The following is a 20,133-nucleotide window of genomic DNA, read 5'->3' on the forward strand; positions in this document are numbered from 1 at the left end:
GCCTCCGGTTAGGACTTGGGGTGGAGGGGATGAGGGGGTGCCTTCTGGGCCCGGAGACCCCCAAAGTGGGTTCAGGGCTGGAAGCAACTTGGGAGGCACGGGCCCCCTCCCCAGTCACCCCTCTGCCCTCCTGCATCTTTTCCTCAGGCTACAAGTGGCTGCCAACCCGGGGGAGGGCACCCGTTGGGGCGACTCAGGCCAGGGTCAGGTGACCCCGAGTGGAGTGCCGAGGGCTCAGGCGCTAAGGGCTGAGGCCGCACTGTACGGGCGCACACCCCACACCCCATTCCCAGTTTGCTCATCAGCATAATATGATGCCAAAGGAGACGGTGGAAGGCAGGGTAGATAAACTCGCACTGACCCAAGGGCTCCAGTCACCAGCAGGGAGGATCACGGACTCCGGAGCTGGCCGCCGACGTGGCAAACACCTGTGCCTGGACCTGCCTCCCCAGCTGCAAGCCAGGCAGCAGCATGGCTGCCTGGCGCCTACCTCAGGGGGAGCCCGGCCAGGCCCCAGCCGGCAAGCTCCCGGCGCCTTGTGGTCAGGGACCTGCCTTCTCCCAGTGCCCTGTGCTGTCAGTGAAGGGATGCCAGTTTCCCTTCTCCCATGAAAGTGTTATTAAATGTTCCAAGCGTGCAAACACACCCTGGCTCTTCCTGGTCCTTCCTTACCTGGGCCAGGTGGTAAGGGGTCGCCTCCGCCCTCCTGCCCAGCCGGGACCTCGCCACTTTCCCCAGCGTGAGAGAAGCCAGAGCGGTGTGGGAGGGAGTGACCAGACAGTCGCCACATTTACAAAGCACAGACTTTTATTAATATGCCAGAAATCCGGAAACTGGGTTTTCTAGGCAACCAATTGCCAATGTACAAAACCTTACAGTGTCGCGCCCGCTGTCCCTAGAAATGATTGTCGCGTGGTGTGGAATAAGGCTGGTGGGAGAGGGAGTGAGGAGGAGGGGCGAGGTGGCTGCCCCCAGCGTGGGGGGGTCTCCTGGTCACGGGGGCCCCTCTGCTGTGGGAGGCGAGGGCATCAGAGTGGGGTGATGTCTTGTGTCACTCAGAGCTCACAGCCTTGGGTGACCCCTGCTTCACGGGCCTGTGTAAAGCTGGAGGGTCCATGTGACAAGGCCCCTGGTGACCCCACAGGGAGAGCTGTGTCCAGACTCTCGCTGGAGTCTGGCCTGCAAGTACAACTCTCCTTTGCCCTCATGGTCCCACCTGCGATCAGGCCTTCCCGGCACAAGGTTGGGAGCACTGGAGTAACCCCACCTGTCCCGCCAGCAGCCCACTGACCTGGAGAGGAGGGACCTCAACTCCTCTGGGCTGGTGTCCCTCCAGGTTCGCAGCCCCCGGGGGGGGGGGGCCCTGCCCTCACTGCCCAAGAGCTGAAAGGCACCGGGTTGTGCAAATACAGGGGAAGGGGCCGGGCCTGGGGCTTGGTGCCGCTTCCCTGGGGTGGCCAGCAGCCTTCCAGAGACAAGAGGATAACATCAGGCTCCTACTCCTTGAAGGGAATCTCAGTGGCCCTCCCAAAAGGCTGTGCTTTAAAAACAAGTGGCCGCCACTTCTCCCTGGGTGAGGGACTCTGGGGATCCACCCTCTGGGGATTGCAGATGGCCGGGAGAGGGGGTGGAGAGCCAGGTACTGAGCTCTGGGGTCAGTCCTGCCCTGCTGGGTGAAGGTCGGGGCGAGAAGGGGCCTCTGCCCACTCGCCTTCCTGCCCTGGGAGGTAGTTGGAGAGCTGGGGGGGCGGGGGCCAGGCTGCCCAGTGGGGAGGCTCCCCCCGCCATCCCACCACCGCTGCCTCCTGCATGGGGCTAGGTTGCAGCCCTGGAGAGCTGACCCAGCAACCTCAGCTCTGCTGCCGCCGCTGCTGCTGGGGCGCAGCCTCGCCCGCCCACTGGGGCCAGCACCCTGGCAGCCTGCTAGGGACCCAGCGCTGGCCCCAACCCGACCCTGCTGACCTCAGACGCGCTTGGCCGAGGGCCCCCAGAATCGACTTCTGCACCAACCACTCCTGCTAGCAAGGACCTTGGGGTGAGCAGAGGCCCCACTCCTGCCGCCGCCAAGCTCGCCTCACGAGGGCAAGTGCCGGGGTGAAGGGGGCTGCGCCGGGCAGCCCGGTGGGCTCGGCCTGGGGGCAGCGTGTGCCCCCGCTCATCCCCGGCGCTCATGCAGGACCTTGCTTTGAGCAGAACCCCGACAGCCAAGGCCCCTCCACTCCAACGGGAAACCCACAAGGTCGGGGCCCTGGAGAAAGCCCCCTGGGGAGCTGGGGGGGGCAACTCTTGCTCTTCCCTCCTCCCGCTGCACCTGGAGGCCACAGGGCATTTTAGGGTTTTCAGCCACAAGAGTGAAAACCCAAAACAGGAGAAGTGTAGGGCCAGGGCCAGGGCCCTGTGCAGTCTCTGCAGCCCAGAACCAGCTGGGGACTGACCTCACTGTAGAATCGCCCCCCCCCCAGGTTATTCCTCCCCTGAAGTCCTAGGCACTGGTCCCCCCAAAGAACATTCAGGACATTCTGTGACATTATCATAGAGATGGAATACTAACCCCAAAGATGTGGGTTCTTTCCTTCCTAAGTGGTTCTATCCCTAAAGCAAGACACAGAGGCCCCGTGATGTGGGGTTCAGGGGGCAATGAGGAGGCTGTCAGCTGGGGTGTGGGTCTGGAAGGAGAATCGGAAAGACGGTCTGGAGTGGCCCGGGGGCCACTCTGAAGCCCTGGGAGCTGGCAGAACCCACACAAGTGGCCTTCTGGTGAGGGGCCCTTCTGGAGCTTTCCATGGTACAAGGGGCTCCCAGGGGCTCTGACTTCTGGGGTTCAGGAAAACAGGGCAGGGTGGTCACAGACTGAGGCCATTTTGTCTGTCGCTTCCTCCTTCTCTATATAAATATGTGCATATATAGGAACGTGTGTGCACATCTGTATACACACGTCCTCTCGATACGTCGTAGTGAAATAATACTATCGTGTTATTGCATAGAAGAGATGGCTTTCTCCAGCGGGGCTTAGGTGATGGTTTGGGAGCGCTGACGGCCACCTGCGGGCTGCCCGGTGGCCAGGACGCCACTGCCACTGAGCTGTCGCTGTTCCTCCTGCTTCCGGGCATGTTCCTCATACCACTCCTAAAGCAGAGAGCAGATGGGGTGCTGTGCGTCCCCCCAGCCAGCCCTGCACCGCCCCCGCCTGGCCAGGTCACCAGATCACCGGGCTGGACGTGCTGTGACCCCAGCCACAGCCAGCTGCGGAGGAAGGTCGGGACAGAGACCGGGCTGGCAGTCCCACTCGGTGGGGACTGAATGGCCCCTGCACCCCCAGGCCTGCTGGGGATTCTGAACGTGGTCCTAAATGGAAAAATGACGATGAAATCTTGCCTTAGTCAGAGGTCTGTGTGCTCAAAAACTTTTCAGTGAGACCCGGGTGGTAGGAATATTCCTTTGTGAGTAAGTCTCTTGTTCACAAGAGCATCCCGCTGCTTCCCTGCATGCTTTCACTGCTGAGTTTGCTGGAATCTGTCCTCATTTACATGTGAGCAAATGGGAGCTTGGCGGGCGTGCAAAGTGGGGTGCAGTCATCTGCCCCTGCAATGCCCACAGTGCTTTTGCTGCCCCCACGAAGGCAGTGAAAGCATTTTGGGAAAAATTTTAAACGGCGTCCCTGTTACATCCGCAGGATGGAGTCACCCAGGGGGTGAGGGGATTCGTCCGCCCTGTGCTTTGGAAGAGTCCCCGAAAAACACTGACACCCTGTTTGTGCCTCCTTGTCTTACAGGAGGGACGTGGAAGCCAGGAAGCAGCCCCCAGGTCCCCGCAACTCCCGGTAGAGCTCGATGTTACTAGTCCCAAGTCTCCCCCACTGCACTGCCCCGGGAACCCTGGCCCGGGCTCGTGTTTCTAGAGAATGCCAGTCCCTGCAGGGTACCTTTGGGCATGATCTGGTCACCCCATGTCCCAGCAGAGAACTGGCCAGGGAGACCCTCTCCGAAGCCCTGGCCCCTGGGGAAGGGAGGCCCCAAGCAGGGTGTCCAGCACACCCAGGCTGCCATAGGACACAGTGGATTCCAGCCCACGTCACCTTGCAAGACCTTTTTCTTAGCTGCCAATGAGGAAAACTTGGGAGTCTTTGCTAGGAAAAAGAAACCTAACCCTAAGAGACCTGGGGCCAGGGGTGGCAGGCCACTGAGGGGTACACCCAGAACGGGGGGACCTTGGAACAGGCCTGATCTTCGAAGGGCGAGTCCTTGGGGCGAGTCCTTGCCAGCCCAGTGTGCCCCACCTGGCCCGTCGCCCAGCCCGGCCCCAGCTCCGGACACGTCGTGTGCAGCCGGCTCAGAGTGGGAAAGGGAGACGAAGCTCTCAGAAGGCTCAGTGGGCAGAGCCCAGACAGGAGCGCTGCCCTCCAGAAGGAGGAGTTCAAAGTGAGCACCTCCATCCCTGCAGGGGCCCCCAACCTGCGTCCCTGACACTACCGCTAGCAGGCCCAGCGAGCGGTCTCAGATCTCCCCAGCAGTCCCCCCACCCCCTCTCAGGGGCCGGGGTCCCCCCATCCAGCGCCGGGGGGCTCGCAGGCTGGGGCTGGGCAGAGTGGCCTGGTGCTCCTACCTGAATCTCCTCTTGGTACATCTTCAGGCTCAGGTCAGTCTTGGTCCTGGACCTCCGTCCCAGAAACACCACGGTATTTTGCTGAAGATGAGCAGAGGCTGGAGAGGCAGGCCACGCCGCGGCCCGCCCAAAGGTGCCACAGAATCTGGGGGGAGGAGCACGGACAGCCCGCGCCCCCTCCCGTGGCCTGGCCACCGCTCCTCACCTCGTATCTCTCCATCTGGGACAGCGTCTTGAGCAGCCGGGAGACGTCGGAGGCGGCTCCCCGCACCTCCCGGTAGAGCTCGAGGATGGCCAGCAGCTCGTCTTTGGAGAGCTCCTTCTCGAGGGTGATGCCTCCGTCCACTGCAGGAGGGAGGGCAGTGTGGGAAGGAGGCGGGGAGCCCCCTTCTGGCTTGCCGGGGGCCAGCCACCCTCCCGCTGCCCCTGTGGGGTCTGCAGGTCCCCTCCCAGCACACATCGGGCCAGCGCCGCACGCCCTGCCCTCCTGCCGGGGGCCCACGAGGCCTCCAGAGCACCGGGCAGGCAGCCTCCTCTAGGGGACAGCGAGGGCTGGAGGGAGTCCCCGAAAATGTACAGGGAGCCGGATACAATGGCGATTCGGAAGCCAGCAGTAAGTACAGGGCAGTTTCGATGAAGAGTCTGGAAAGAATGAAGGACCAGGGAAGGGCTTCGGCTCGCAGCCAACAGCCCTCACGCCTGTAGCGCCAAGATGAAGGGTCACTCAAAGGCAGAGACCGTAACCGAAGAGCGGCCGAGGGAGAAGGTCACAGTGGGCGTCTCCACCACGTGATTTCTCTTAAACGGTGACATGCAAAACCACGGGGTCATGGGTATTTTTCTGTCGTTAGATACTAGAAAGCCAGTGCAGATGAGAGGTCTGGAGTGATGGACAGAAGCCGAGCAGCCGGCCGGCCCCCAGGCACGTGGCCCCAGCACCCCGCGCACCTTCCGAGTCCTGGTTCTTGCGGCTGAAGTTCATGCGGAAGACGAAGGCCTCGAGGATGAAGGCCACGATGATTGTCATCACCACCTTGCCGCACGGGGCGGCGGAGAGGGAGACCGGAGTGTGAGCAGGGGAGCGGCTGGGCCCCCACCTCGGGCCCGCAGCCGGGCCCCCGACCGGCCACAGTGAGCAGGGTCTGGCGACTGGACGGGGACGTGGACTCCACGGAGCCTACCATGGTCACGATGTAGAAGGTCATGAAGTAGAGTCGACTCCAGTGGGAGGTCTGAGAGGTGACGCCTTCCTGGAGACAGGGAAGCGGCCAGTGAGCGAGGCCTGGGGGGGCCTGGCCACTGGCCACTCAGCCGCTTCTGCCCCCCCGGCCCTTTCCAACGGGTTGAAGGAGGCACAGGAGGGTGGCCTGCTCCCCTGTGTCTAGAAATTCCTCCAGGCTGCATGAGGCCTGGACACCCCCAGGAGTCCACTTGGACACGGCCCTTGGAAGCATTTGGAGAACAGAAAACAACCTAAGCCAACGGTCCTGGCCAGGCCCCTGACTGGAGTCTCCCTCGGCGGTGGTGGCAGACCAGAGGCTGACTGGCATCTCTGGCTGCAGGGGTGTGTGCAGCGGCAAAAGCCCAAGACCAGGGAACTTGGAGAGGGGCGGGGTGCAGCCTCAGGCCCAAGGCTCCCGGGGCAGGTCCATGCTGGGACCGCCCCGCGGAGCCCCCACCCGTGACCCACAGTCCGCAGGGCTCGGGAAGGACAGTGCACCGCACTAGGGGCGGGGAGCCCTGGGGCTGCCTTGAGACAGTGGGAGGACACCCCGGAGCCGAGCAGGGAGGACACCCCGGAGCTGAGCAGGGTCCTTACCATGATGATGTACCAGTTGTTGACAACTGTGAGCTCGAACAAGGTCACTGCCAACGGGGAGGAAGAAGAGAACCACCTCAGTCGGACCCACTTTCCCGAGTCAGTTTCAAGGGGCCTCTCCCCCTATCCTGGGTATCACCCACACAAATGATGGCGCCCCCCATCTGCCAGCCTCGCTGTCATTCGAGAGGTCAGCCGCAGCTCTTGCTGCATGCCAGTCCTACAGGACCTGCTGCCCTTTGACCTGAAGCGCACACCCTTGGCCACAGCCGACTGCCCCTGGGTAGGCACTTGGTGAGGCTCCGGGGAGCCCAGGGGCCCCCCATCCTCTTGGAGAAGCTGCGTCTGGCTGGGCTGCTGCCCCCTAGTCTACCCCTCCTTGGAAGCAGAGCGGATGTGTGGGCTGAGCTGGGGCAGTGCAAAGGACTGGGCCCCCCTTGGCTGGAGTTATGACGGGGGGTTGATTCTGCGTATGGCTGTGGCTCTCCAGGCCAGGCGCCAGCTCTTCTGCCCCTGACACTGAAAACGCATCAGCAAATGGACTGAAACCTGGGTCCCAGGAGGGCCTGGGAGCCATCTGCACTGCACCTCTAAGGCAGGCAACCCACACGCTCCATCCTGACCACAGGGGACCCCAGAGAGCAGCAAACGGCTCAGGGGGAGTGGCCTCGGGCAGCTGTGCCTCACCACATCTGGGACCTGCGTGACAAAGGCAGCCTACCCTGGGGGGAGGCCCCCCGTGGTGACACTCACCGAAGCTGTTCAGGATGTTGTCAAAATTGTTGAGATAGTAGTAGCCTTCTTCCACCACGGTCTTATTGCCCACGGTGTGGTTGAGCCAGCGGTAGGAATCGGCCACGGTGCTCGAGCTGGCAGGGAGACGCGGGAGGGGTTGGGCAGGCCAAGGCTGTCCCATCAAGCCCTGCCCTGTCCCCCCAGCCCCACTCTGCCGTGCCTGGCCCATAGGAGCCGGGGCTCCTGTGCGGGGTGCCGGTGGGAATCCCCTGCTGGTCCCCCCTTATTTACCTCCCTTGGCATTTCTCTGCTCCAACTGGGCCCCCTCTCAGACACCCAAAGGAGACTCTGCTTGGGGGGGGGGGGGAACAGGAGGCCAAGTCCCCAGGGTTCACGTGGGAGACCAGGGAGGGCCTCAGCTCTCTCCAGCTGAGTGTTCTAGTGGGCTGACCCTGTCTCAGGTCTTATTCGAGGCTTCTTTCCAACCCGTTGTACTGATCTCTTAGAATCCACGGCAGGGTTTCTGTGTCAGCAGCTTGAGCTGCCAGGGAGGGAGCTGTCCGGAAGGAAGGGTCCTGGGCCTCTTGCGTGTCTCGGACACAGGAGGTAGAGTCTGGCGTTCACACTTTCGAGCAGTTCCCCTGGTGATTCCGACGCACCCCCAAGTGTGTGACCCACCCATCTGGGGTCCGCTTCCAGGCTCAGCTCAACACTCCAAACGTTGCTGAGGCCTCAAGGGCCGGTTTTCAAAAGAACACCGAATGGCGAAGGGACCAGGGCCCCCCTTTGAGGCAGGGAGAAGAGAGGGGGAGGTGTGTGTGTGGAGGGGGCTGTGCTCCCACTCTCCAGCCCCACCCCACCCCACCCCTTCCTGCGTGTGTCTCACCCTAGCAGGCTGCCCCTGTGGCTATGTCAGGTCCCAGCTGCCTGGGACTCCGGCTTGTAAGCCTCGGCCCAAGTGGCAAGCGGACGGAGACCCAGCCAGAGAGCAGCCCTAACCTCGTAGGGCGAACATCCTCACTTCAGAGACCAGCCTGCCTCGGGCCCGTCCCCGCAGCTGAGCGGTGGCGCCCAGGGCTAGCGGCGGGTCCCGGTGCCCGGGCCTGCGTGCCGGGCGAGCTCCAGCCCTCCGGGAAGACGAGCTTCTGGGCCGGGGCGGCGGGACACACGCACTCACTTGCAGCAGTTGGGGTAGAGGATCCCGCAGAAGAATTCCATGCCCACGATGGCGAAGGAGTAGTAGAAGATGAGCAGGGTGAGGCCCAGGCTGGGGAGGAGGCGCAAAAGGGACAGGGTGACTCAGGGCCGCGCGGGGGACGGCTTCTCTGTCCGGCAGCCCCGGCCTCCGGGACCCGCTGCGCCCGCTGTGAGAGGCATGCCCCTAGCCTGGTGCGCCGGCCGGAAAGTGCCTGCAGGGAAGGGGCCTCGTGATTCGGTCTGGGGTCAGGCACGGCTCGGGTTAACAGATGCCCCTTTACCTGAGATTCACCCCTTACCTGTGAAGGTAGACTCACAGGTGACCCCTTACCTGTGAATGTAGACACAGGTGAGAAGTGAGTTGACAGCTCCCTGCCCTCCCTACACAATGCCTCAGGCAGGTAGGAGCAAAGTGTGCAGGAGACCTCTGTGCTCAAGGTCCCGGTCTCCTGGACGCCCCGCGGACCCTGTGCGGCAGTCCTCTCCTCTCCCGCCCCCGTCAGCGCCCCCACCCGCCTGGGGCACAAGCCCCACTGTGCCTGGCCCTGGGGGCCAAGAGGTAGGGCTTTACCTGGCCATCCGGGGCAGCAGCTCAAACATGGTGTCCAGCACGTTGCGGTAACGCTTCTTCAGTTTAAACAACCTAAGCAAGGGAAGAAGGCCGGGTCAGCGACGAAACACAGTGTGGCCGCCGTGGGCCGCTCAGGGGCGGCCGCTCATAGTCCTGAGCCTGCCCCCCACGACCCCACTGCCTGCCTGAGTGAGTGTTGAGCCCCCACCCGCCCCGAGTCAGCTCAGCACTGACCCAGGCATCTGGCACACCCGGGACGTTGGGGCGAGTGACCCTACGTGTCTTCTCAGTCCAGAGACAGTTGGAGACTCGGGCAAGGCCTTGCTCGGGACACTGGGGCACCCCTGGAGGCAGGGGACAGATGTGAAGGCCCACGAGGAGTAGGGGCCGTGGACAGGGCTCAGGGGCACAGACACTTGCCCGGCCGGCCCCCGCCTCCCTCCAAGGGCACATGGCAGCTGCCCACCAGCGCTTCCCAGGCGAGGGGTGGGGGGCAGAGAGAGTGCAGCCATGTGATCAGGAGGGAACTCCGCTGCTGAGGACACAGCAACCCCCTGCACAGGACTCTGCGGGTTTCTGGCATCGGTCCCCAGAAGTGCAGGGGGCCGAGGCACCCCAAAGCCCCTCCCAATCCTCAGAGGATGCAGCTCTCTGGTTTGTGACTCTGAGCCTGTGCTTCTGTGGCTACAGCTGCCCCCACCTTGGGCTGAGTTCAACTGAGCCGTGTCCACAGTCGGGGTGACAGGTCTGCTATGTGAGGGGCCCGCAGGGTGGAAACAGTGACAGGCTCAGACAGGCTCTGACCTGCGCCCACGCCTCCCCTGGCTCCCACGGGGCCTTCCCAGCCCAGCCCGCGGGCCCTGTCCCGATACCTCAGCAGCTGGAGCGGGCGCAGGACCACTATGAAGTAGAAGGGCTCCATGTTGAAGGCCAGGGCCAGCAGTCCCAGGAAGGCGAACGCCGTGACCGAGAAGTCGAACCTGGAGGCAGAGGGACGGGCCGCCACCCACTCAGCCGCCCGGCCACCCTCCCGGCTGCTCCCCACTCCTGGCCTGCTGTCCCCACTGCCATTAAGGGCCCCCACACCAGCCAGGCCAAAGCAACAGCGTCCGGAGCCCCTCACCAGCCCCCCTGGGGAAGCGGCTTCCTGCCACGTGGGGTTCTGAGGCTTCCTGGGCCGGGCCCAGGGGGCAGAAGAGCCTGGAAACCCGTCCTACGGGCCCTGCGATGGACACACGTCCACCAGGACCGGCGACCCAAATGGAGTTACCGAGGAAGAGGCAGGGCCGTAGGGAGTCAGGGCAGCTCTGCCTGGACAGGGGGCCCCCTCAGCCATCACACACATACACCCCCAAAAGCGGCATGCACAGGACTCTGTGTTCTGCCCGGACGCTGTCCTGCGAATGTAAACTCGTTCATTCTCTGGTTTCATGTCCAGGGGGACAGTGCAGGTGGCCTGGCAGTAAGATAGGAGCCAGGGCCACAGGCTGACCAGCGGCGGGGCAGAGGCCCCTGTCACAGGCCTCAGGCCCTCCGGCGCAAGGCAAGCTCAGCACACACGATCACGGGTGGGGCAGGGGCCTGCGCGGCACTTACAGGTTCCAGCCGGAGGACAGGTACTCCACGGGGCCCAGGCCGGCCACTTTCAGGAACAGCTCCACCCCGTAGACTGGAAGAGGGGGAGGACGGCAGTGAGCAGCACCCCACACCTGCCCTGGGGGTTTCCTCCCTGCGGCACCCCCAGGTTCTGCACTAGAGAAGGGTCTGCGGGAGCCCCCTAGCCACACTTAAGGGCTCCCGGGCAGGGGAGCTGACCCAGGGGCCGAAGGGAACGAGAGCACTGGGCAGAGAAATGACCCGGGAAGCCCAGAGGTGACGGCCAGACGCAGCATGCAAGGACCGTCTTGGACCGGGAGGTCGGAGACTTGATCCAGAAGGCCACGGGAGCCCTGCGAGTTTAACCAGGGAGGGAGGGGGCCAGCCCCAGCTTCTGCTCTGCCCGAAAGCAAGAGGGAAGAGCCATGCGCTCTGCAAGACACGTGGGCAGCTTACTCGTGAGAAAGACGAGGTAACTCCAGGGCACGTGCTTGGAGAAGAAGTTCCCACCTGTGAGAGGAGGGCCGCACTCAGCGGTGGGCGGTGGCACCCACCCGACGGCCGGACCCCCGCCGGGCTCACCTTTCATCATGAACGTCTCCACCAAGACCCAGATCCCGTTGACGGCCACCACCAAGTCTGCAAAAGACAGGCAGGCCCGTGAGGGGCCAGGGGGCGCGGCCGCCGCCTCGCTCCCTCGGCCACCGGGTGGGTGCCTGCCCACGAGCTGCGGCCCCGCGGCTTCGCAGAGAAAGCAGCCAGCGCTGCTGGAGTCGGTTCAGGTAACCGTGATGTTCCAGAAAGTTCCACTGACTTGCCAGGTCGGGGTAAAAGAGGAAGGATATCCAAAAGTTCTCATATTTACACACGTGAAAATGGGATTTTAAGACAGGGGGTCTGGACAAGAGAGCAATGGAGTTAGGGTAACCCCGTATCCTGAGTGTGTTAGGGTAACACCCCGTATCCTGAGTGTGTTAGAAAGAGCAGGGTAGACTCACAATATAGTTTATATATATATATATGTATGTATGATAAGATGGAACCACTTATCATACATATATATATATATGTATGTATGTATGTATTTTTTAAGAGTTATTTATTTATGCATACAGAACTGGGGTACAGCCACAGGTGCAGGGGCTGTGAGAGGAATCACCAGAGACAGAGTGGGGAGCAGAACAGGCAGATGGACTGAAATACACTGCTGCGGGGAGCAGCGGGGAGATAGGAGAGGTCTGCTGCACCGTGTGGGTCACCTCCCTGGCCGGGATTGAACCTGCTTGCAGTGCTGTGCTTTAACTCGCTGCCCTCCCAGGGAGGGCCCAACACAGTTTCTCTTTAGAAGGAACATTCTACCTCTAGCCAAGGAGAGGTCTAAAAACAATAACCAACTTCAAATAATGAGCCCTCTGGCATCTGCACCCCACTAACAGGAACCAGAGCACCTGAGGACAACTGCACCCCATCAGCCCCTGCATCAGCCACTTGCCCAAGAGGCTCATCTTGGCCCATTTGTCGTCACGGCTGCAGGCAGCCACTGAGCGCTCAAGGTGGCTCCTGGGATGGGGAACTGAAACATTTATTTTTTTAAATCAGCTTAAATTAAAACAGCCACCACTCTACATGGAACCACTTATCATAGAAAATAAAACTAAAACAAATAAAAATCAAGAACAAACCATTCTGTTCCTTCCCTCGTGAAAGAGGGAAACAGGGACGAAGGAGGAACCTACCAGCTAAAACAGACTTAAGTGACATTACCAACCAACCACACTCCGGTGGTGGAGTTTGCCCCCAAAGCTCCAGTCTGGGGGGGGAGCCAGAGCGGGAGGTGCGCGTCGCCAGGAGCACAGGACAGCTGGGAGGCGGGTCCGGGGGCCCCTTACGCTCCCTGTCTATACGGCCTCAGCAGGACCCCGGGGCTGACGGCCTGGGCACCACCTGAACAGTGACAGGCTCGGGCCAGAGCTCGAGAGCTCATACTCACACATGAAATACTGGAAGGCCTTGGACTTCACAAGGATATTAATTCCTAGTGGAAGAGAAGAAAGGTTAATGCTGAAATGTCCAGAGGCCACGGGCCCCTTCCCCTCCCTGGCACTGCACGTGTTCCAGCAAGCAGGGTGCTCGTGCCCGGAGGTGAGAGTGCTGTCCAGGGCAGGCAGTGCCGACAGGGGCGGCCCTGAGGGCCCCGGCCACCGCAGCCGGGCGGGAGCCGGGCCGGGGTTGGCCGGCGGCTGCTGAACGCGGAAGTGCGCCACCTGCCAGGGCCGCTGCTCATCCGCTTGAGGGAGTGTCCCCCGTGGAGTGGACACCCCTCAAGCTCTGTGCCCCGAGGCCTCGCCCAGCGGAAGTCACAGAGAGACCACAGCATCTCCACTGTTGTGTGACCAGGCCTGGGGTTTCCTGCGATGGTCCTCCGACCTACCCTTACTCCCAGCTGGAACTTCAAAACCAGCCTTACGTGAAAAGGCAACTAGTTGGTTAAAAAAAAAAATGGGCATCCCGATTTAAAATCTGAATTTTACATCATGCCGGCATGACCCAGGGATCTGGCCGTCAATGCCATCATAAAGGGATGTCAAAACCCATTACTAGGTAAAAAGGCAAAGGGTACGATGTCATCCTGTTTCAGAGATGCCCAGAAAAGTGACAGTGACTGACAGCGGTTATCTCTGTGCAGTGACTTTTTGTTTTCTTCTAAGGTGAGACTTAGCCCTTGCGCCACCAGGGCGGGCCCTTTGGTTTGGTTCGTGAGTCACCAGCTTCCTCCCTAGTCCAACATTTATTTCCTTGCTAGGGGACTCACGCTGTTTCTTTTCTACACACACACACACACACACACACACACGGTTTGCTATCGGAATGCTCATCCGTGGTCTCAAGAAACCCGTCTGTCCCAGCACCGGAGGGCCTTACCTTTGAAGATGAGGAATGCTGTCCTGGGAAGCTCATCAAACCAGTGCTCTCTGTTGCTCTTTGCCTGGCCAGCGGCAGGGCCATGGAGAGAGGGCGTTAGACCTGACCAGCACCAGCCCTGGGGGCTGGGTGCCAGCTCCTTCCTGCTCCCGGCTCACCCAGCTAACTGGGGGAGCAATGGAAACCCTCACTCGAGGGGCAGCGGGGCCGGCAGTGTTCACTGAGCCGGGAACGGGCCGTGCACAGCCCCGCCTGTCTGTGACCCTGAAAGTGGCGGTGGTGGGGCTGGTGTCTGTGGTGTTCCAGGTGTGACGAGCACCGGGAAAGGCTGGTCACTGGCCCGACACAGGTGGCAAATGGGACGGAACAGGTCTGGCGAATGGACAGGCAAGTGCAGGGCTGGAGGCCCGGGGCAGGGAGCGACCCCTGGGGCCCAGGGTGCCGACCTAGGGCTGAGCAATCCCAGCCTGGGGCGCCGGGTGCCACCCTCCTACACCCCGTGGCTGGGGCTGCCCAACCCCCATCTCTCATGAGCACCTACCTTCCACTTCAAGGCCGCGACTTCGTAGATGTCGTAAAAGTCCTTGAGGCTGTCATGAGCAACGTGCAAAGGCAGAGCCGTGAGCGCCGAGCGGCAGCTCTCAGTGCCCGCCTGTGCCCCCGGGGTGCCAGCGCGCGGGGCAACTGTGGGTTCCGATTGCTTCTTCCCTCCAAGACCCTGGATGCCGCGGTGGACACCCCCAGCCTCCCCGGAGAGGCAGCCCCCAGGTTCTGGTCACCCGCAGACCGACACCAGAGAGCCCTGGTCTCAGGGGCCTAATGGCACAACCGGCATCAAGCGTGTGCTCTGTCCTGGCCCCAGGCGGCTCCTCTCCAAGTGGAAGAGAAGGGTTCCGGCCATTCAGAAGGCGGACACTGCTATGGGGGTCCCAGGCGAGCCTGGGGGCGGGGGGGGTGCCCCTCTATAGATCTGCACATGTGGGACTCAGTAGCCTCGTGCTTGGTTGGGGGCGGGAAGCCCCGGAGCCAGTGCACGCATGACCAGTACACTCTTTCATGGGTTGGACTTGCACTGGGTTTGAGTTGGACTTTCGTCTCTGCGAAGAAAACCGAAGTCTCTAACCAGCCCCCTGCTCCACCATCTCTGGCTGCAGGCGCCACCGGCGCCTGCTCTTACCTGAGCAGAGGCGAGTTGCTCTGGTTCAGGGCCTTGAATGTAAGGTAGCGCTCCCCGGCGCTCATCCGGGGCTTATAGAAGCGCATCAGGCCCTCAAACTGCCTGTAGGTGATGCCTGCGGGCCTCTGCGGAGGAGAAGGCGGCGCTGGGGACGCAGGCGGGCCCAGCAGGGGCCACTCGGATGCCCAGCGCAATGCGGCTGCCCGGGCGCCCCGCACCCCGCTGCTCCGGGCAAAGGAGGGCGAGCAGGGAGCAGCCCTGGGCGCAGCCCGCCCCTCCGTACCCGCTGGCTGACGAGCAGCCGGTAGGCGTGTTGGATGGCGGTGCGCTTGTGCAGCAGCAGAGACTTGAACTTGCGTTTCTCGATGTCATTGAAGGTGTCAAACACCACGGCCAGAAGCTGTGAGGGAAAGCACAGACGGGCCCCTTGCAGGCAGGCAAGGAGTCAGGGGGGTCGGGGGGGCCGGGGCGGACCCTCTGGCTGCCCCTCGTCGCCACTGGACATTTCCTGGCTTCAGGCACAGGGGACGTGGCTCCTAGGCTTTCCAGCGTCCTCTGCTCCCCACCTACTCTGCATCCCTGGCCAGGCAGTGGACAGAAGAAGCGGCAGGAGGGACACTGGGTTCAGGCCCCAGCAGCTCCAGGAGCAGGCGGGGACGCTGCACGTCCATCCCAGACCCCGAAGGAGCCACCTGGAGCTATGCCTCCCCCGAACCCCCATAGCGCCCCGTGCTCCGCACTCAGGCCGACCAGGCGGCCCGCTGTCAGACACAACATTCTGGAACCTTCTCCTGCCAGAGCGTGCGTACAAGTCAGTCCGCACTGTCGGGGGCTGAGTGCGTGAGCAGAGGGCCAAGGAGTCCTTCCTGGAGACACTTTCTTCCGTGACAATCTGGAGCAAGACTCTCAGTCCTTTCCACCCTGTCAAATTGGTCTCCCCAGCCCTCCTCAGCCCTCCATTGGCCCAGGGTCAGCAAACTTTTCCTATAAAGAGCCAGATAGCAAATATTTGAGCTTCTGGAGGCCAGATGGTGTCTGTTTAACTACCCAGCCCTGTGACTATGGCAGGAAGTCAGCCGCGGATGAGGCGTAAACAGCTGGATGTGGCCATGCGCCAACAAAACTTTCTCTTCAAAACAGGCTGTAGGTCGGGCTTGAGCCCCAGACTGTCGCTGGCTGAGCCCTGTTCCAGATTCCACAGCTGCAAACATCTTACGAACGAAAGCAAACCAATGACGTACCGTAGGTATTTATGTTCCTGAACTAGAAGTAGTAATACGGGACCTCGAGTGGGAACCAGAGAGCCAACGTGTTTCCTTTTGGCTTTGAGGAATTTTAAAAACTGCTTTTTGCTTTTTACCATGAACATTTCAAATTTTTTAGATTTCACAAGCCTACCTCAGAGAAAATACTTTCTAGTTCTGTACCAGGCCTGATGATGGCAACCGGCAGGAGAAAGCTCTGTGGGAGCATCAAGACAAGACCTGCTGGAGAGCTCCCAGGTGACGCCGGCGTGGGGGGCCTTGGGGGCGACCTGCCAATGGCGGGCAAGGTCCTGGGGGCCAGCCTGCCACGCCAGTCTTAGGGTGCATGGGGAGCCATGTCTCCTAGAGGAGTGCTGGGTTTTCTGGGGGGCGGGACAAAGAGGGTGCAAACACATAGGCCATTCCTGGGCCATGGGTGCCGCAGGATGGAGGGAGGGATGGGGCAGGGCCCTGGCATCAGACAGGCTCACCGAGCACCCACGCCGAGCGGTCGGGAAGGCGCTTGGGCCGTCTGACCCTGCAGCCTCATCTACAAGTGAGACTCATTCCGCACTCCTGGGGCTTCTGTGTGCAAGCAGGTAGTCCTCAACCACACAGCACTTTGCCCGCGCCCAGCTGAGTGGATCTCACGTCTCTACCGATGCCGTGTTCCAGGGAGCGGAGCGCCCAGGGAGCCTGGGTGGCGCCAGCCCAGGAGGCTGTGGGCTGGGAACCAGCTGGGGGGTTCCGCGCCACACCGCACCAGAGGACCCCCAACTCTGCAGCCCAGAGGCCGAGGCGAGGCCACTCACCAGGTTCATGATGAAGTACAGCTCGATGGAGAGGTACACGATGAAGAAGACACAGGACCAGGGGTTCCGGGAATAGGCAGGCATCATCACATCTGGAAAGCTGCAGTTGCAGAGTGTTACTCCAGGGCCCCGTCCGCCGGTCCCCATCTCCCCAAAGGACACCCCCTGCCTTCTGGCCCCACCCCCACCACTACTGTCAGGCTACAGCTTTGAGCTCACCAGACCACCCCGATCCCTGCTGGGGCCCCAAGCACCTGCCTGCATGGAGATGTGGGACCTTCTTGGCTGGAAAGAGGAGGCCCAGGACATACCAGAGGGCAGAAGCCAAAGCAGAGCCCAGACTTACTTGGCTGTGGTCAAGAGGACAAACAGACTGATGATGCTGTTCTCCAGGGTGCAGAAGTACTGGGAGGGGAGGAAGGGGAGATGATCTTGGCATCCGTGGGGCACACGCCAGGCTTCCTCCCCATCCCGCCATCTTGTCCAAGGAACCCCCCAACTCTTTCCAAGGAACCTAACCAACTCCTCCCAGGGAAGCTGATCAACTAACTCGTCCTAAAGAAGCTGAGGGCTGGCAGAGAAACAAGCAGCCCCCTTCCTGAATTTGAGGCTTCTAGCAGAAACAACTAGCTTTGTCCTGTTCTCCCAGGGAATCAGGTTCAACCAGCCAGCCTGGCTCTCCTCTACCCAAATGTTCCTCTTTTCCAAATCTGATTCTAGAAATGGTTCTTTAAGGGCAGGAAAGAGAAGTCCTCAGTGCTCAAGTCTGGGTGTCGGGGGGACTTTTGGGAACCAGAAGCCGTGACGAGAGGCCAGGCAGGGTGTCCTTTCCTATTGTGGCTAGGGGTCAGTCCCGTTCCCTGGCCTGAGGGGAAGCCCTCACATAAAGGAGGAAACTGACAGACATTGATTACTTACTGGGTCTGAAGGATTAGGCGAGAACAAGTAGAAACCTGGACGGTGGCAGAAAAACAAGTTGGAAAGAGGTTAGAGCAGAGGTCCCAGGCCCGAGGCGAGGGCAGCTGGAGGCCAAGTGCATGGCCTTGGCACAGCTTCCACAAGCTGATGTGGGAGCACTTCAGCACACTGTGTCCAGCTTTGAGGGTAGGGACAATAAATCCATTGCTGACACCCTCAAAAATATCAGACAGGTAAGTGCACATGAGTGCAGTGCACAAAGACAGACAACAGGGGGTGGTGGGGACTGTGGCATGCTGGAGAACACCTGCTCAATCTAAGGGAGCGATGTCAGCAGGTGCTGAGTAGAGGCTGTCATTTGAGAAGGTGACCCACGCACCTTCAAGACTGTAATTAAATAAGCCTGACTCTCTGCATGTTTACGGTTAAGTGTCTAATTTTAAAATATTGGCTCCACATTTTCAAACCAAATTAAACTTATTTGTAGGTTGGGTTTGGAAACCAGACTGTTGGTTTGCAATCTTTGGTTCTGAGAACCTCACAGACTAGAAACAATTCCACAGGGACCCCACTGCCCACCTGCAGTCCAGGGAGAGAAATAGCACTCAGTGTCCCCTTTCCCCCAATGGGAAAGACGGGGACTGCTCCCTGCGTCCTCGTGATTTGAATGGGAAAAGGGAGAAGCTCCATCCTTAGGAGTGTCAGCCCCCTGGAGCACACGGAAATTATGCCAGAGGAGGTGGCAGGTGGGAAGAAGGGGGAGCTGGTGGCCAGGACAGAGAGTAGTCAGAGTCCAGGGCTGGCCTCGGAGTCCAGGCTTTGTTCCACTGTCTCCACCACCGCAGAACCAGGAAGGAGTCTCAGGCTCGGGGCTGTGTTCTGAGACCCCCAGGGCCCAGGGTGTGTCCCCTAAGTCCCTGGCCTTATGTAGGGAGACAGCCCTCCCCACACGAGAAAGGCCAGGATGTCACTTTTGGATCTCGTGCAGCTAAAGCGTGCAACCCCTAGGGTCCGAGGCAGAGGCCCTGGAGAAATTCTGGGCTGTCCACGCAGTGTGACTAGTGACAAAAGCCCAACCGGAGAATGAACGAATCTTGGCGTATCCACATGATGGGTCACTGCACCCTAGTGCTTGTGGGTGACCTGCATCCGCGTGGATCAAGGGCAGCAGCTTTAAAGCCATCACGCCAACTGCTCAGCAGGGCTGCACATTCTAGTGACCACTCACAGAAACCTTTCTGCTGTGCACGGTGACGCTATCTCTTTGTGACCGAAGGAAACGTAACGCTAAATTGAAATCAGAAAGACAGCCGTGGTGGCCATCAGCCTAGGACAGGGGTGCCAGGGACAGAGAGCCTGAAACGATACAGAGGTGGCTTCCATTTTATTTCTGAGTCTTCGTTTCCTTCTGTGGAGTCCGTGGGGCTGACACCTTTGAAGCCTTTCTGGACATCTAATCCAGCCCAAGCCCATGTTCCGACACCCCCGCATTGGCGTCTAGAAGGCGCCTGGGCCCTGGCGGGGCTCACCGAGGATGGCGAAGATGACCATGAAGAAGAGCAGCAGCAGCAGGATGTCCATGAAGGGCGGCAGGGACTGGAAGATCTGCCGCAGGTTGCTGAGGAGGAGGATGGGCAGGTGGGTGAGGCGTCAGCTGGGGTGGCGGAGGTGGGGGGCCCCGAGAGATGCTGCCCGGGGCCCCTGGGGGTCCAGTGGTGGAGGTGGGGGAGTCTGGCCCACAAAACATTGAACACCAGTGTGCTCCAGCTGTCTGGCTGGACGGCTGCACTGCAGGCGAAGGCGAGCTGGGTGGGCAGGGTCACCCCTCCACTGCTAGCAGAGCCCAAAGGGGCGGGAGCACCCGGGGACCAAGCCCGGCCTTGCACGTGGCTTTGCAGGCAGGTGTGGGAAGCAGGGGCGCTTCAGGGCCTCTTCACCCTGGGACACGTCCAACTTTGAGGGTGAGACAACAAATGGACCCCTAGGCCACCCTCATCAACACCCCCCTCAGTCTGGAGATTTTCCAGGGGGCTCTTCAAGGTAAGTTTAACTCTAGGCCGATGCTTTGGCCACGCCCCCAGTATCAGTGGCACCGGAGAGCCTGCCAGGGTCCCGTGGGCGCGGCCACGCCACTGCAGCAGCTGCCGTGCTGAGACCCACGTCAGAGAGAAGGAGCCCCGCAGGCCGCAGGTGAGACCCGGAGCCGCACCTCGGGAGAGCACACCTTCCTCCAGGAGGAAGCGGCTGCGAGTGTGCCGATCACCACCCCGGGAGCGGGTCCGATGGCCCCTGGCTCCCCCGGCCCAGAGGGCAGCCAGCCCCGGCGGCCACTGACTGCGCGGCCCCGCCAGGCCTTACCGCCGCACGCCGCCGCAGTACCGACAGTCCACCAGGAAGATGCAGCGCAGCGCCCGGGTCACCCGCACGTGGGATGTCTGCCGCACCAGCACCACGATGGCCTCGACGAACTGCACCACCAGCACCGAGGCCTGGGGCACCACCGGCAGGTCAGCCCCGCCCCGCAGGCCGGACGCCCCGCC

General features: G+C 61.3%; 1 protein-coding gene across 2 annotated transcripts in view; it reads right to left on the reverse strand.

The window, feature by feature from the left end:
• Window positions 1–2,871: 2,871 nt before the first annotated feature.
• Window positions 2,872–20,133, reverse strand: part of TPCN1 (two pore segment channel 1) — a 43,563-nt gene continuing 26,301 nt past the window's right edge. For both annotated transcript variants that reach the window (XM_004691013.2, XM_012730993.1), the window contains exons 6-28: window positions 19,952–20,082; window positions 19,123–19,211; window positions 17,594–17,628; window positions 17,022–17,080; window positions 16,676–16,775; window positions 14,903–15,019; window positions 14,620–14,744; window positions 13,984–14,032; window positions 13,443–13,506; window positions 12,511–12,555; window positions 11,103–11,159; window positions 10,977–11,030; window positions 10,521–10,593; window positions 9,797–9,904; window positions 8,925–8,996; window positions 8,334–8,423; window positions 7,175–7,290; window positions 6,422–6,468; window positions 5,784–5,852; window positions 5,551–5,635; window positions 4,808–4,947; window positions 4,603–4,683; window positions 2,872–3,126 (exon numbers count right to left, since the gene is read on the reverse strand). In XM_004691013.2, the coding sequence (XP_004691070.1) occupies window positions 3,010–3,126; window positions 4,603–4,683; window positions 4,808–4,947; window positions 5,551–5,635; window positions 5,784–5,852; window positions 6,422–6,468; window positions 7,175–7,290; window positions 8,334–8,423; window positions 8,925–8,996; window positions 9,797–9,904; window positions 10,521–10,593; window positions 10,977–11,030; window positions 11,103–11,159; window positions 12,511–12,555; window positions 13,443–13,506; window positions 13,984–14,032; window positions 14,620–14,744; window positions 14,903–15,019; window positions 16,676–16,775; window positions 17,022–17,080; window positions 17,594–17,628; window positions 19,123–19,211; window positions 19,952–20,082 (1,923 nt within the window). In that variant the 3' untranslated portion in view covers window positions 2,872–3,009. The remainder of the gene's footprint in view (window positions 3,127–4,602; window positions 4,684–4,807; window positions 4,948–5,550; window positions 5,636–5,783; window positions 5,853–6,421; window positions 6,469–7,174; window positions 7,291–8,333; window positions 8,424–8,924; window positions 8,997–9,796; window positions 9,905–10,520; window positions 10,594–10,976; window positions 11,031–11,102; window positions 11,160–12,510; window positions 12,556–13,442; window positions 13,507–13,983; window positions 14,033–14,619; window positions 14,745–14,902; window positions 15,020–16,675; window positions 16,776–17,021; window positions 17,081–17,593; window positions 17,629–19,122; window positions 19,212–19,951; window positions 20,083–20,133) is intronic.

This window comes from Condylura cristata, unplaced genomic scaffold, assembly GCF_000260355.1.
Source record: "Condylura cristata isolate star-nosed mole 26May11 unplaced genomic scaffold, ConCri1.0 scaffold00029, whole genome shotgun sequence".
NCBI lineage: Eukaryota > Metazoa > Chordata > Mammalia > Eulipotyphla > Talpidae > Condylura > Condylura cristata.